The 16477-nt window shown below is 40.5% G+C and overlaps 2 protein-coding genes and 1 non-coding gene across 3 annotated transcripts; all 3 read left to right on the top strand.

The window, feature by feature from the left end:
- Window positions 1–2420: 2420 nt before the first annotated feature.
- On the top strand, window positions 2421–5676 carry LOC125729093 (ribonucleoside-diphosphate reductase subunit M2). Its single transcript, XM_049005647.1, has 10 exons — window positions 2421–2705; window positions 2880–2945; window positions 3249–3398; window positions 3517–3633; window positions 3726–3859; window positions 4205–4299; window positions 4382–4515; window positions 4724–4828; window positions 4922–5035; window positions 5162–5676. The coding sequence occupies exons 1-10, from the start codon at window positions 2616–2618 to the stop codon at window positions 5312–5314; spliced, it is 1158 nt and encodes a 385-aa protein (XP_048861604.1). The 5' UTR covers window positions 2421–2615; the 3' UTR covers window positions 5315–5676.
- On the top strand, window positions 3942–4076 carry LOC125729094 (small nucleolar RNA SNORD94). Its single transcript, XR_007389581.1, has one exon. It is a non-coding gene; the product is annotated as a small nucleolar RNA SNORD94 (small nucleolar RNA).
- A 240-nt stretch (window positions 5677–5916) lies between the features above and the next one.
- Window positions 5917–16402, top strand: LOC125729088 (galectin-8-like). The gene is made up of 9 exons (XM_049005643.1): window positions 5917–6080; window positions 6920–7008; window positions 10626–10836; window positions 11757–11876; window positions 12196–12249; window positions 12597–12623; window positions 13150–13238; window positions 14618–14786; window positions 15082–16402. Exons 1-9 carry the CDS (start codon window positions 6042–6044, stop codon window positions 15241–15243), a joined length of 960 nt encoding a protein of 319 aa, XP_048861600.1. The 5' UTR covers window positions 5917–6041; the 3' UTR covers window positions 15244–16402.
- Window positions 16403–16477: the final 75 nt, after the last annotated feature.

Below are 16477 nucleotides of genomic sequence, written 5' to 3'. Positions count from 1 at the left end.
GAGCTCAGCTTCAAGTCCTTGAGCTTGGTGACCAGCCTAGACAGAACTATGGTGTTGAAGGTTGAACTGTAGTCAATAAACAGCAGCTTCACATAGTTCCCCCTCCCAGTGTTCATGTGGGAAAGGATGGAATGAAGGACATTGTCCATGTACATGTTGGTTTGGTAGGCAAACTGGTGAGAATCTAAAGAGCTGAGCAGAAATGAACAGCTGAAATCTTTGATTATTTTCTCAAAGCATATCATAACTACAGAGTGCAACAGGATGGCAATAATTTAAGTAGGCTAGGTTGTTCTTCTTGGGTAACGGCACAAGGGTGTGTGTGGGGTCATCCACAATGCGGATGGCTTTGCGGATGCTGCGTGTGGTGTAGATGTCCGTAATAGAGGGGAGAGAGACCCCAATGATCTTCTCGGCTGTCCTCACAATCTTCTGTAGGGTCTTGTGGTCCGAAACATTGCAATTCCCGTACCAGGCTGTGATGCAGCCACAGAGAATGCTCTCTATGGTCCCTCTGTAAAACATGCTTCTATGCTTGTTTATTGGTTACACTAAGCTAAACTGTGTATCAGACTCCATGTACCGTGTCTGTAAATACCCTGTAACCCATTGTCCCATCCAGGATATTAAACCGTTCTTATACCCATCTTCATGAATGTGCAAGATTAGGAATGCCAAAACTGATATAAGTTGTTATTCATACATGATGGGTTGCACTTCGTACATATTTTCCCCAAATATCTTTCACATAATGCATGCCACTGTTTAAAAGATTATGAGAATTGGAAATGCATCTGCAGAGCTCCAAATTAACACATGAAAAGAAAATGCATACTACGAATTTTGCAGTTACGGAAAAACAGCAGGTGGTTTGGACACGGGATGCGAGTAATTCTGGTTCAGCACAATACATGAATCTGGTCAAATCTGCAAGAAATCATGTGCATGTTATAGTTTCCGACGTTGCTTCCCTTCAAGTACAACCGGTGACTGTAACCGTCTCAACTGGCTTCTATGTCAAGTGCTACGGAGCAAGTTACACGAACTAGGAATAAAAAGGCATGTTTTAAAGGTTGCGCGCTAGTCTACTCGCCGAGAGGGGGCGACATAATTGTATGATAAGATATTTTTTGCACATCGTCAACTCTTGTTGGTATACGCGTTACAGTTGGTTACACCTTTTGTTGAAATACGGCGGGTTTAAATGTCATGACTGAAATGCCATGCACTCAACAAAGACTTACCATGTCATTTTTAAGGTAGCCAACTAAAATGTGCTATAGGGTGCTATCTGTTGCAACTTTATTGTCATAATAATGATTTAATTATGAACAGTTTTATTTTATATTGATGTGTATAAATGGTTTAGTTCTGCATTTTTTTGTCATGTTGATTTCGCTATTCAAAGAAATTGTCGTATAATTAAATTGAATTAAATGTATAATAGTTAAAACTTCGTAAATGTGATTACTGCCCCGGATTAGTTTAACCATCTACAATGATATATTACTACTACGCAAGCATGTTTATCCTTTAGTATACTAAGTACTTGCATAAAAAAATATGTAGCCTACTTTTTTACAAGGTTGCCAACTTTGGGCAGCTGGCTAAAGTGAGATTTTCAATTCGAGACAAGTCTGCACACCACAATCGTATATGCATATAACAGCTTTATTGCATTGTAAATAGTCCGTGGGGTTTGCAAAATAACACAACACTTCTGATGTGGCTAATTTTAGGTTTATAATGGAATAATATAGATTTTCCGTAAGGTTTCTTGCGTCTGAAAGCATGAATCTCGCCAAATGCGTAAGGGTTGGCAACCCTGTACTCAGTGACTCTTTTTCCAGTTGTTGATGTTCAGCTTATAGTTTGCATTGGTAACAAAAAACACTTTCAGAATCACCAGCTATATAAGTGGAAAAGCTTTTACAGAATGGCGGGAATACTAGGAACAGTGGCTATATAAACTACATTTACTATCTCCATTCTAAAATGTCATGCAACTAACGCATGGAGTTGCACCCCACTTAAAATGACATTACTACGACCGATACAGTATATTAAATTAAACAAATACTTTTAAGATAGTAGAAAAATAGTAGAATAAGCTGGCAAATGTTCCATTACAAAATACGTATAATAAAGATAGTGTACCTATTGTTGAAACATGAGTTCTTATGTATTATATATATAAATATATATATTTTTTTCATTTCATTACAATACATAATATCTAAAACGCGCCTTTCCTTCCCGGTTAGTTTCTTGGCGCGTTTGAAATTCCCGCAATCGGACGTGACGTAATGAAACTAAACGCGCACCCCGATTGGCTGTATTTTTTTCACAATTACATGCTCGACCAAATCTATTGGTTATCAGAATCGAGCGCCAAGACTTGAATAAATAGAGCAGCTGAAACGCAAGCTATTACATTTTACTGGAAGCAACTCTTGGGAGGACATCGTTTATTTTAGTGTATATTTTAAAAGTTAATTTGAAGTTAATAATTACCTTTTTACTATTTATTTCATTTTAGTTCAGCTTAAAGTTGTTGGGTTTTATTGCAATACGTTTTTAAGTTGTAATTAGGTACAGTTTCTCTAATCTCTAAAATGTCTGCTCGCAGCCCTCTTTCAAGCAAAAGCGAAAATTCCATCATTACCAAAATGGACCGTGTTTACCTGACTGACAAAGAAAACACGGTGAGTTATAACTTTTGTTGTAAGCTTCAGTTTCTCTCTTTTGTGTTCATTAGCTTTTTTGCATCTCATGCTTATGATTCGTAAAACTTACTACACAAATTCAAATAACAAAGCATAACATATGTGTAATATAACGACCTACCCAGTCAAATATTAAATGTTTCTGTTTTTCAGCCCCCAAGCTTAAATGCTACCCGAGTTCTGGCATCCAAGACCGCGCGAAAGATATTCGATACAGAGGTAAGTAAACCCGATTAAATCTTGTTTGTTTATAATTGTCGAGATTAAAACGTTCTGGGTACCATTCTAGAAAGGATTTTTGGAATCCTTTATACCTCTTTGGCGCCGAATCTTGGCGGTCAGCCATGCCCTTAATGGGACGTGCGCTGATATTTAGGGGTGGGGTGAAAGGGGACGCCGCGGGGGGAGGAGTCACAACCTTCCTACTGTAGACCGGCACATGTTTGTCATTTTGTGACTGGGTATGAGGTATAGTCCGGTATCATGATCGACTTTTTTTTTCTCCTGTTTTCCCATCCGTAGATGAAGCCTGGAACGGCCAGGAAACCAGGCGTCGAGGATGAGCCGCTGCTAAGAGAGAATCCCCGTCGATTTGTCATTTTCCCCATCCAATATCACGACATCTGGCAGATGTACAAGAAGGCAGAGGCTTCTTTCTGGACTGCAGAGGAGGTGTGGTGCTGTCTGGGTTAGGAGTCTATGGGTTGTAGCTTTCTGGCTGCTCTTTCTGAACCCTGTAGATCTGTCAGTTCTGAAACTAGATGGGTTTTTTTTTTTGGTTTGTTTCTAGGTTGACCTCTCCAAAGACTTGCAACACTGGGAATCCCTAAAAGATGACGAGAGATACTTCATCTCTCACGTTCTGGCATTCTTTGCTGCCAGTGATGGCATCGTAAATGAGAATTTGGTAAGATGTGTACTCATACACGTCTTTATTCACATGTCTGTTTGCACATTTCCATTTTAAATAAACTGTATCCTTTCAAATTGGGTTCTTAGGTGGAACGCTTCAGCCAGGAAGTCCAGGTGACTGAAGCTCGTTGTTTCTACGGTTTTCAAATTGCCATGGAGAACATTCATTCAGAAATGTACAGCCTGCTCATTGACACATACATCAAGGATCCCGCTGAAAGGTCAGTCTGGTACTGCACCAGTGCTGTGCGGTATGCATGTATGATCTATGGTCTGTATATTACACTTGCATGCATTCATTTCCTGGCGATGATGATTGGTGCAGGGGTACGTACCTCAGCTGATGATGGGAGCTGGGTGTTGCCGTTCCTCAGTTTTAGTGGGCGTGTGGTCCTCTTAACGGGGCAGCAGCATGATAAACACCACAGTCTGAGCCGAAACAGAAGTGTTTGTTTTAGCATTGTGTACTAGGTGGGGTATATCACAGGGAGCACAGGTGTTTGCTAATGATTTCATGGGTGTTGGTTCTTTGCTATCAGTGTGACCTTCTGTTCCCATTCATATAGGGAGTACCTCTTTAATGCAATTGAGACAATGCCTTGTGTGAAGAAGAAGGCGGACTGGGCTCTGAACTGGATTGGAAACAGGGATGCTCAGTATGGTAAGCTGGTGTCCCAGTAGCATTCTTTCAGGCTTTGTTTTGGCCTTTACTCCATGGGTGCTGAAGAGTTCTTCTCTTCCAGGGGAACGTGTAGTGGCATTCGCTGCTGTGGAAGGAATCTTCTTCTCTGGGTCTTTTGCTGCCATCTTTTGGTTGAAGAAGAGGGGTCTAATGCCTGGCCTCACATTCTCCAATGAGCTGATCAGCAGGGATGAGGTGGGTCTGGAACACTTCTTCAGGATGTATCTGGTCCACTGCTTGTCTCACACAAACTTTCAGCCACTTTCCACTGCCATTGCAAATTACTAATCATTTTCATTGACCTGGTCATGGCTGGACTAGTTAATGTTTGTGTCCTCATGTATTATGCTATCATGAGTTAGGGCTTGATAAGCGTGTTTTTTTTTTTTTTTTTTTTTTAAAGGGTCTTCATTGTGACTTTGCTTGCCTGATGTTCAAGCACTTGGTGAACAAGCCTTCCAAAGAAAAGGTTAAACAGATTATCACAGACGCTGTTGAAATTGAGCAGGTGAGTTTACTGCTGTGGCCTTGTGGAGATTTTTCCCATGTATTTGTTTTGAAATTAAAGGAAGGAACTACTGATTTCCTCTCTCCGCTTTAGGAGTTCCTCACAAAGGCTCTCCCGGTGAATCTGATTGGCATGAATTGCACCCTCATGACACAGTACATCGAGTTTGTTGCTGACAGATTGATGCTTGAACTAGGCTTTAGCAAGGTAATTCTATATTTCAACCCGTGTTGTCTGAAAATGGGATTTCCTGGTTAAGCATATGGTGCTGGTGGGCAATATTTCACAATATGCAATTATACCAAGTTTACTAACTAAGATTTCTGTGTTCAGATCTACAAGGCGGAGAACCCCTTTGATTTTATGGAGAACATTTCTCTGGAGGGAAAGACAAACTTCTTTGAGAAGAGGGTTGGCGAGTACCAGCGAATGGGAGTCATGTCTGGGCCAACTGATAACACATTCCGCCTGGATGCAGACTTCTGAGGAGTTCAGCATCCCCACACACAGACTCCATGCATTAACACTTGAAGGGAAGGGGATGTGGCATTTGGCTGGGCCCCATGTTCACCCTCCCAACCACCCTGCTGTGTTCTGGTCTGATCCCAAAGTGACTTGCACCCTGTGCAGCTGGAATCGGGTGCAGCTGACAACTTGGTGTGCACACAATCCACTTTATTGCAGTGTTTTTTTTTTTTTTAAGGTTTCTTTTTTATTTTTGTAATGAATTGTAATTAAAATTAATGCAACACTTTTTTTCTATGTGTGTCTATATATGTGTGACATTCTGTTAAGGTTGGTGAGCATAAATTATTTAGTTGTCCAAAATAAAACTTCGTCAAAAACTGGATTTGTCATGATTTACTTTTATGGGCTGGTATTTTGACTGACAGTTAAGTGAAATGGGTGGTGAGATATTACCGTTTAAGATGCTGTGTTTTAAAATACTTCCATAGTTTAGCCCTGGGATAACCAGACGTAGAACTCGTATGCGCTTGTCTCCTGTGCAGTTCTACATGCTACGTGGGCGCGCACGTTCTGAGTATGGTCATGTGAGAATGCATGTGATTGGCTGCAGCCCGCCTTACGTCACTAACACGGAAGCGAAAGTAAAATCCGAATAGGCATTTAATAAAAAGACAGGAGCTTGCTTTCGACTGCATTCTCAACAGGAATTCCATACCTTTCATTCGTACACTGGGTATCAAGTAATATGTCTGTTGCAAACCCTAAGCAAACCTTTTTAAATCCGGTAAGGACCGAGTTGCACCTGAACGTTATTTGTAAATACGATCTTTCTGATAGATGACCTCGCGGTTAGCTAGCAGCAAATATTAATTATCCTTAATGATTTTTAGTAGTTTGCGGCGGAAACACATTTTACTCGTGAATACTGTATTTCCGGTGTTTTAGAATTGTTACCAATTTGTTTGCTATGCCGCGCTTTGACGTGTTAGGTGCTCCCTACTCCAAACAAATGCCCTTGTTTAATTTTTATATATTTATGTAAGAAAACACGAGCATGAAATGTTTCGGTTCTATGACATTATTAGTGTTTGTAGACATTCTGAAGAGTAAAGAGTACGGCGGTGTATTTGTGCGGTAGGTGTTGTGATGGTTTTATAATATAGTATTATAGGTCTTATATATGTCTTATAAACTCTATTGCGGCCATTTCGCGACCAAGAAGGTTTGGCAGGTCAGATCCACAAGAAACTGTCTGACATTGACTTCTCAGTTTTCGTTTACCTCATATGGAAACACTGAAGTTAAAACCGCCATCATTTAGCCAGCTAGGTAAATTGAAAACGGTATAACTATCATCCAGATACTTACAAGTATCACTTACAAGTTGATATCGGGGCAAGTTTTCTGTGTCAGATGATATGTTCAGTTATGTGACAGATGCACACTCTTGAGTCGTCGTTGCTTGCTAGACTTTAACAGGGCTGTTAAACGTTTATTTTTCTGTAATTGAAACGTGATCGTAGCTATTTTAAGCGATAATCTCTATCTGATCTTCTGTTTGCGCGGCTTTACATTTTGACCTGGGTCAACATCTCCTATTGACGTCCTGTTTGTATCTCTCAGACTGTCCCTTTCGCTGGCACCATCCTCGGCGGGTTGCGGCCTGGAGAGATGGTGCTGATTCAAGGCACTGTGCTGAGCGATGCAGACAGGTATGGTATCCTCTACGCGACCGCGACTGTAAACCGCACTGATAATCTGAATGTCCATTTTGGACGAAAATTCTCATTTAAATTTTGGGCTGATTACAGTCTAATTCCCAAGTCAATAGGCATTCACATCCAACGGACCGTCACCTTCTTAAAGACCATCACGGCTATTTTTCATTATGTCAAGCAATACTTGGCTAAAATGTCTGACATTTTGCAGTACATTAATGCTTACGCGTATTGCTTACTACCAGTATCGAAGTGGGACTAGCTCAGGAGTTTTATATCAAAGACCAGCCCATTTTGTCTTCAGTTCAATTATTCCTATAAATATATCACGGACATTTCAAGAAGAAAAAAGTAATAAATAGCATGTTGAATTGTTCAAGCAGTATGACTTTTTAGCCCCGCCTGCTTGGCCTATTTCTAACATTAATAGTTTGAGAAAGTGATTAAGAATAGCAAGCTATTACTTGTGTTTGTGAACGTTGTAATGTGTAACTACAGGGGCGCCGTCTTACATGTTACTGGGAATGAACGCAAGGATCGTGTTCACGTGCACGAGTCCTCAGCTCATTGTGCATACCGTAATTATGTTAAATTTCATTTACTTATCGCAATTATTTTAACTTTTTCACGGCAGCTTTTCCACTTTCTGATCTGTCCTTTTATTTGTGTTTCTTTGTGTTGTCTATTGAGCTATGATTGGAAATAACTCTTCTGCATGTTAGAAATCAGCATTCGCAAATTACAGAGGTGGCTAAAAGAGTGCGCATTTCTGAGCTGCAAAACGGCGACTATTTACCACGATTGCTTGCTTTTATTTTATTTTATATTTATTTCAAAGGGGATGCATGCAAGCTAAATATAACTATACCGACAAAGGATATATTCATGTAAGAATGCAGATTTCAAATAAATGTTTTAAGACGACATGATATTTATTCTTTCCTTATGCATTCTGATACTTAGGGTGCTGTTTATTTAGTCAGTTATGTGATGTACATTTACTTTCACAATTAGGAATGCTCGATATAAGAAGACAACATTAGAAGGGTGTAAGCATGCTGAAAAGACAGCACATTTGAATGATTGTTTGCTTTTTCACAAGTCACACTGGGGAGACAAAATCTGACATCAGATGTCAGAAAAAGTCACCCCTTTGCCAGAGCTGACCTGTACATCCCAGTAATGAATTCTTTCCAAGATTATAATTTATGTTCACGTTAAATCACCAGAAGTCTTTTTCATTGCTATATCACTGCCTTTTCCTGGAATTATATGGGGTCCAAAAATCTGACGGCAGCTATCACAAAGTGTGACATAAGAACATAAGAACATCAGAACTATACAAACGAGAGGAGGCCATTCGGCCCATCAAGCTCGCTTGGGGAGAACTAAACTAATAGCTCAGAGTCGTTAAAATCTTATCTAGCTCTGATTTAAAGGAACCCAAGGATTCAGCTTGCACTACATTATCAGGAAGGCTATTCCATACTCTGACTACACGCTGTGTAAAGAAGTGCTTCCTTAAATCCAGCTTGAAGTGTTCTCCCGCTAATTTCCACCTATGGCCACGAGTTCGTGTATTTAAACTAATGCTGAAGTAACTATTTGCTTGAACAGCATCCAAACCTGTTAGAATCTTATATACCTGGATCATGTCCCCCCTCAGTCTCCTTTGCTTGAGACTGAACAGATTTAGCTCAAGTAACCGTTCCTCGTATGACATTCCTCTAAGACCAGGAATCATTTTTGTGGCCCTACGCTGCACCTTTTCTAAGGCCACAATGTCCTTTTTAAGATATGGTGACCAAACCTGCACACAATATTCTAGGTGAGGTCTCACCAAGGAATTGTATAATCTTAGCATTACCTCCCTTGACTTAAACTCCACACACCTGGAGATATACCCCAACATCCTATTGGCCTTTTTTATTGCTTCCCCACACTGGCGAGAATGGGACATGGAAGCATCAACATACACACCAAGGTCTTTCTCATGATCAGCTACCTTTATTTCAGTGACACCCATGAAATACCTGTACTTTATATTTCTGCTCCCTAGATGGAGTACCTTACATTTATCGATGTTAAATTTCATCTGCCAGGTATCGGCCCAGTCACAAATTAAATCAAGATCCCGCTGTAGCTGCTGAGCCACTAATTCAGTATCTGCTACACCACCCACCTTGGTGTCATCTGCAAATTTCACCAGTTTACTGTATATATTGGTATCCATATCATTTATGTAAATTAGGAACAATAGTGGTCCTAAAATCAAACCCTGCGGTACCCCACTATGAACGCAAGCCCACTTTGACATTGTGCCTCTTATAACTACTCGCTGTTTCCTATCTGTTAACCAGTTATCAATCCAGGTCGCTACGGTACCTAAAATACCTGTCGCTTTGAGTTTAAGTAGGAGCCTCTTGTGGGGGACAACATCAAAAGCCTTTTGGAAATCTAAGTAGATGACATCATAGGCCTTCTTATCATCAACTTCCTGAGTAGCTTCCTCAAAAAACTCCAACAGATTTGTTAAACAGGATCTACCTCTCCTAAATCCATGCTGGCTATCCCGCAAAATGTTATTAGAGTCCAGGTAATCTACCATTTTCTCTTTGATTATAGCCTCCATAACTTTACCAGTTATACAAGTTAGACTGATTGGCCTATAGTTAGACAAATTACTTCTATCCCCTTTTTTAAAAATAGGCGTTATGAAGGCGTGCTTCCAATCAGAAGGTACCACACCTTCAAAAGGTGACCTCACTGCTGAAGTCGATTGGTAAACACCAGTTATGAAATCTCTACAGAATCATAATATCTGTTTATTATAAGTCATTTGAAGTCTTTTAGACTGCTCTGTTACTGCTTTTTCCTGAAATTTTATGGGGTCAGAAAATCTCACACAAATTGTGATCCATCTGATCTAGAGAAATGGTCTCAGTCTTTTCTTTGTCACTAAGCCTTTTGTCATGGTCTTGGCTTGGTTTTAAACATAAGGCTTGGACATTTGTGCTCATGTATAATACTGTATAATAAACTATAAAATACATGAGAATGCTTGTGTTTGTTGAATACACACATCACTTTGGAAGTAATGTTGATGGAGCATGGAATGTATTTTTGAAAAACACACATCAAAAAACTAAAAAAAAAAATTTTATTTCGATTGATAACATGGGTTAGGGTTAAGGTTGTCATTGTTGGTATTATGTTAGAAATGAATGCACGTTTCCCACAAAGATATGAATACAAATATGTGTGTGAGAAATTTCGCGGATCAATGTTTATGCATTGTTGCAGAATTTTAAACTTGTCAGATTTTTTTGTTTCTTACCGAAACAACAGCTATGCGGCCCACTGGGAATTCTCCTGTGACTCCTGTTTGGCTACTTCAGGCCTGCTTACTACCTTTTAGATATCCATTCAAAAAACCTATTCCAAACTGTAATTGATACTTATTACTAACTGTAGTTGCATTACTACTGTTTTTACTATTAATAGTGAAACTGATATAGATTACTGTTTTCAACAATATTTTTTTTATTAAATTATATTGTTGTCAAGTTTTGCCTGTTCATTATAGTGCGTGCGTGCATGTATTTGTCCAGGTTTCAGGTGGACTTGTCATGTGGGAGCAGCACCAAGCCTCGTGCCGACATAGCCTTCCACTTCAATCCGCGATTCAAGAGATCTCCATACATAGTGTGCAACTCCCTGCACCAGGAACGCTGGGGAAAGGAGGAGATCCACTATCAGATGCCGTTTCAGCAGGGGGCAGCATTTGAAATCATCATCCTGGTGCAGAAGGTAATGTTCAAGGTAAGTTTTGTAATCAAAAACTTTTTCGTCATATGAAACAAGGATATGATTTAACAACACAGCAAGGGTACTCCTCTGAATTATTGGAAGAGCAGATTCCCCATCTTAGATGGAAGTAGTACTGCATTTCTTGCGTATCTTCTTTTACATTGAACGGTTGTTAAGAAACTGCTGATTTCACTCCTTGAAATTGCTTTGTGGATGGATGAAAATCTGCAGTGAAGCACTAGGTTAATATTAAGAACATAAGAACACAGGAAATTTACAAACGAGAGGAGACCATTCGGCCCATCAAGCTCGTTTGGGGAGAACTGAACTAATAGGTTAGAGTTGTTAAATTCTTTTTTAGCTCTGATTTAAAGGAACCCAAGGTTATAGCTTTCGCTACACTAACACTGCACTATATCATTTACTTCAGTTTATTATAGGGCTTTTCACTGGCATTCCCTTCTCATTGAAAAGGTGTAGCTGATTTTTTTAAACTTAATCACCTTTTTCATAAAAGTTCTCATCCTAGCACTCAAATAACCGGCACGCTCAAGCGAATGACACAAAATCAGTATAGAAAATTAAAAATTATAATTATAAGTAATGGCACTATTCTGTTAAAATAAAACTAAAACTAGCAGCAAAATATCAAAGAAAAGCATTACACAATACAGCATGCTTTAGGAGGCTGTCTACTTGTTCTGCCATTGCTTACTTCACAAACTCTTGTACTGTATTGAATATCCAACTTTATCTGGTAGTGACATTGCAGCAGAATAATCATTATTGTGTGTATGAAAGGATTAAAGTAAGTGTAAGAAATGTGTTACAATTCAGTGTTTTTCCAGTCAGCCCCAACATTGCCGTACACAAGAACTTTTCCTGTACCTGTGTTTACCCTGATCTATTTCATTCTTCAATCTTCATGTTAGGTGGCAGTGAATGGTGGCCATTTGCTGGAGTACAAACATCGGCTAGATCTAGATAAGGTGGATACTATAGGGGTATTTGGGAAGGTCAAACTGCAAGCGATTGGATTCATCCCAGCCTCAGTGAGTAACTCAACTAAGCCTTACCTTGCCATATTTGCCAAATGTCCAGTGTTGTATTTTAGTAATCATCACATAACCACATGTACAATGTTTGCTCTACATATATTTTTAGATTTGATTGATATATCCTGATAATTGTGCTATGTTACTTATCTTTTTCGAAAAGTTGTAAACATCTGATTTTTCAAAGTTTTCAAGTTCAATTCATGAGTTCACCAAGTCTTGTCCTGTGAGTGCATGCGTGTGTGTGTACATGTGCATTCCTGTGAGCACTGTGCTTCTGCTGGTCACTGGGTCAGTGTCTTGCTTCCATTTTCAGAGCCCAACCCTAAATCCTCCATCTAGTCTGGTGACCAAGGCAGTACAATCCAATGTAAGGTCATTCTTTTCATTCTGTGGCCTCATCACTCCTCTGAATCACTTGGACTACATTAGCTTTAATAACTCAGAATTTTACCCTCATCACTGGAATTTAGCTTGGATTTTTATCTTTTAATTCAGTCTGAGAATCAGGCTTGTTCTTGTGTGTATAACAAGAAACAATCTGTGTTGTACATTTAACAGGCTTTGAGCATGGGTAAGTGTTTCCTGGGATAGGTAGCATTCCACATCAAGCAGTCAGCATTTTCCTTTGTGTGCCAACATGCCTAGTTGCTTGTTAAAAATGAGATGTTTCCAGTGATGAAAACCTAATTATTACCCATTTTCTCCTGTACACAGGCAATACTTTCAGAGTCTGGTGACTTGGTGAGTTTGTTTTTATTTTCTGCCCAGAAATTTAAGTGGTTAAAAGATGGTTGGATGGATTGGTACCTTAAGTAACAGCTGTCATGTATGCAGTGATGAAACTTAATTTCATAAATGTTATTTTAAAGAAGTTATGCGAAATTATGGTCTAAGTGCACTGTAAAATAGCCCCTCATTCAGCAGTATCATCATATGACACAAGGTCAGAATACACTTTGCACAGATAAATGGTTTAATTACTCAGGTTTGCCATTATTAGGAACCTTTTTAATTAGAAACACCTAATAAGAGGGTTAAACATTAAGATCTAAAGCCAATTAGAACATTTCTAATTACTTATGTCAAATTGAAATTAGTTCTTCACACATCATAAAACATACTGTAATTAACATTTTGTTGTTAACGCCTAGATGCTGTTAGTCACCTGGATTCTGTTTCACAGATCGGCAGAGATGAATTTAGTGCTTGAATGTGCATGTGGCTCGGGATGGTCATGGTCTTTGTTTCTCTTGTGACTGTATTACAGAGCCTCCCATATATTGGCCGACTGCTGAGAGGACTGGACACTGGGAACACGCTTACAGTGAAAGGGCAGATCAGCCTCTACCCACACAGGTAATTGCTTTCTATTGCTGCGTTTCGTTTACCTGGGAGGCCAGATGTCGGAGCTGGGAATGACCGGAGTTCCAGTACAAGAAATCAGAGAGCCATTTAGCAATACCAGGGACCTCTTTCCAAAAGCAGGGTTCCTTGCTCAGCTGGAAATCTTGCTAGATTTAAGGTACGCTAGTTTAAATGCCCTTTATCTTTGTTCACTTACATTTAACCCAGACTACCTTAAATCCAACAAGTTATGCTGTTAGTCAAGAAATCCTGCTTTCTGAAACAGACCCCAGTTCTAGCTAGGCTCATTTGTTCCCATTGTTAGCAATACCAAATGATAACAACACAATACGTGGTATTTTGTGCATACTAACACCGTAGCAACATATCCACAGATAGCGGTGTGTACGACCAATTTAATGAGCCACAAATAAGACAGAAGTGCTAATAAACAGTTTATAGCTACAGCTTTCACTTCTGTTGATGAAGGTTGCAATCATCTTGAATTCTGAGGTTGGGGCTGCAGAGGTTCCTCCGTCTTCTGAGTTGGAACTCTAAATTCAAGGGTTGTTCGTGTTGAAATTTCCAAGTAGGAACTTGGAAATTTCGACTTCTGAGAATGCAGTAGGGGCGGCATGGTGGTGCAGTGGTTAGCACTGTTGCCTCACACCTCTGGGACCCGGGTTCGAGTCTGGGTCACGTGTGCGGAGTTTGCATGTTCTCCCCATGTCGTCGTGGGGTTTCCTTCAGGTACTCCGGTTTCCCCCCCACAATCCAAAGACATGCTTAGGCTAATTGGACTTGCTAAATTGCCCGTAGGAGTGCGTGTGTGGACTGTGTGAGTGAATGGTGTGTGAGTGTGCCCTGCGATGGGCTGGCCCCCCATCCTGGGTTGTTCCCTGCCTCGTGCCCATTGCTTCCGGGATAGGCTTCGGACCCCCCACGACCCAGTAGGATAAGCGGTTTGGAAAATGGATGGATGGAGAATGCAGCATAACAACAGTATTCTGCATGGTGGCAGTAGAGCCACTATGTCACTGTGGCCTTGCCCCAGTCTCGTTCTTATGAAGAGCCCCAGTGCATTTAATTCAGCTCGCATACCACTTCCGAAGGTTATAATGGGGATGACACAAGCCTCTTAACGCATCCTGTAAAGCCAACTCCACCACACTGATTTTGCTGTCTCTTGGGTAGATTAGACTGGACAATGCTGTCTGATGTGCCATAATTCCACACATTGATCGCAGGTGCTGGTGATTTTTCTGAGGGGCCTGTTGTGTCTGTAAGACAGAATCTGTCATGTGGCAAACTGGATTCAAAGTAATGGACAAGAGAAGCTGATTTCTGGAGTGAGCTGAGCACGTTTGTTTGTGTGCACCTGCATCCTGCAGCTTCACCGTGAACCTGCGCATCAGTGACACCAAGGACATTGCCCTGCACCTGAACCCTCGCATCAAGGCGGGAGTCTTTGTGCGCAACTCCTTCCTGGGCGAGTGCTGGGGCCCTGAGGAGAATACCCTGCCCATCCCCTTCCCCTTCCACCCTGGGAAGTACTTTGAGGTACTGGCTGCCAACTTTAACTAAATTTAGCTTTACTTCTGCACCTTCATCGATTAAGGGAAAGAATGTTGTAGTTGTGAATCAGTTATTTTCTTTCTTGTTGCAGTTAATAACCAAATCACCCCAACTTTTTAAATAAAACCCAGTTAAGTCTAATTGGTTACAAAAAAATTCTGAAAACACAGAGATCCTGTGTTCATCCTCCCTACCCAGCTCGCCATCGCCCCGGCTGCTTTCTCTCACTTTGGGCTGATTCATACCCCCTAACTGATCAGTCTATACCTCTTCCCTGCAGATAATTGTACGGTGTGAGGCCCATCTCTTCAAAGTAGCTGTTAACGGCGAGCACGTGCTGGATTACAAGCACCGGGTCCAAGATGTGAACCGTATTGACGAGCTGGAAATCGTGGGCGACCTGCAGCTCCTTGACGTCAAGCTGTGGTGCCCTGCTGCCTGAGCATGACGGGCAGCACCTCGACCCCTAACCTCAGGAGGCTGGTACCTTCCCATACATACATTCCTCATCTGACTCATGGATTTGGTTGAGCTGTCCTTCACTTTAACATCTTAAACCAAGACACTGATTGTGGGCCCAAACCAAACATGCAGTTTTAATCCCTTCTTTTAATTAAAACTCAGATTAAAATAATTATTAAAATCATAAATCAGTAAAAATATATTTTTACAATTGCGGCAGGTAAAAATATTCAAAAACATGGTTATTGCTTATAAGATAACAGGCATATTAGCACTAGGGGGAAGGCTGGATTACGCTGGTCATGTAATGTTTAGTCTATTAGCGTCTGAGGTATCTCAGGAAAATCATTTGGTAGATATTCCTTTTCCACCTGCCACATACACACCATCTAAGTTCAGCATGTTCTATGGAAGTAATTCCATAGATTCCAGCAATCCGACAATTTAGGATGAATGTCAGATTCATACCCCCATTTCTAATACCATGTGGCAATTTGTAATCTCTGAAGATATCAACGGAAGTTTAAAAAAGCACAATGGTAAAAGTATATGAAATGTGTGATTTTATCACTGTGATACTTAGGGTGGCAGCGGTAGAGGGCACTGCACTTTGGTGTACTGGGACCTGCTTAGATGGGGCAGCACATTGGGATGATCACTGATTGGAATGTTTCACTGATGATCAAGCAGCAATCACCTGCCAAGGAGAGCGGAACCAGGCTGATTGACATTGAGCTGCTCGTCCATGTTCACCACACATCTAGCAGTATTTAGTTTGACTGAAGCCATAAGAACAGATTTAATTCAATCAGGGACACTGAATATATAGTGAGTCAGCAACCTCTATGCAAGCTTCCACCTTGGTTTATGTCACCAAACTTGCTGACAGCAAAGCTTGCTGGGAAATTGTGCTGCTGTAGTTCTCGTCTCCTTTTTTTAAAAAAAGGCTTTTCTAATGAAACTTTTGTTCTGCCCCATTGCATTGTTTCCCAGTACACTGAGTTGAAATTTGTCAGCTAAATAGTAGCTCTCCAACCTGTATTATGCAGCAATATTGCCTAAGGTTTGCATCATGCTTTATTATAGGAACATGTATATATGACTACTGTTTGAGCTTCTGAATAAACTGATAAGCAAGAGTTCCTGTTTGCCTCGAACATCATACATTTGTATCTCCTCACTGGGTAAATGGGTGGGCACAGAGATTTATCTTG

Source organism: Brienomyrus brachyistius, unplaced genomic scaffold, assembly GCF_023856365.1.
Source record: "Brienomyrus brachyistius isolate T26 unplaced genomic scaffold, BBRACH_0.4 scaffold476, whole genome shotgun sequence".
Taxonomy (NCBI): domain Eukaryota; kingdom Metazoa; phylum Chordata; class Actinopteri; order Osteoglossiformes; family Mormyridae; genus Brienomyrus; species Brienomyrus brachyistius.
Note: the sequence above shows the minus strand (reverse complement) of the source record. Positions and strands in the feature narration are given on the sequence as shown.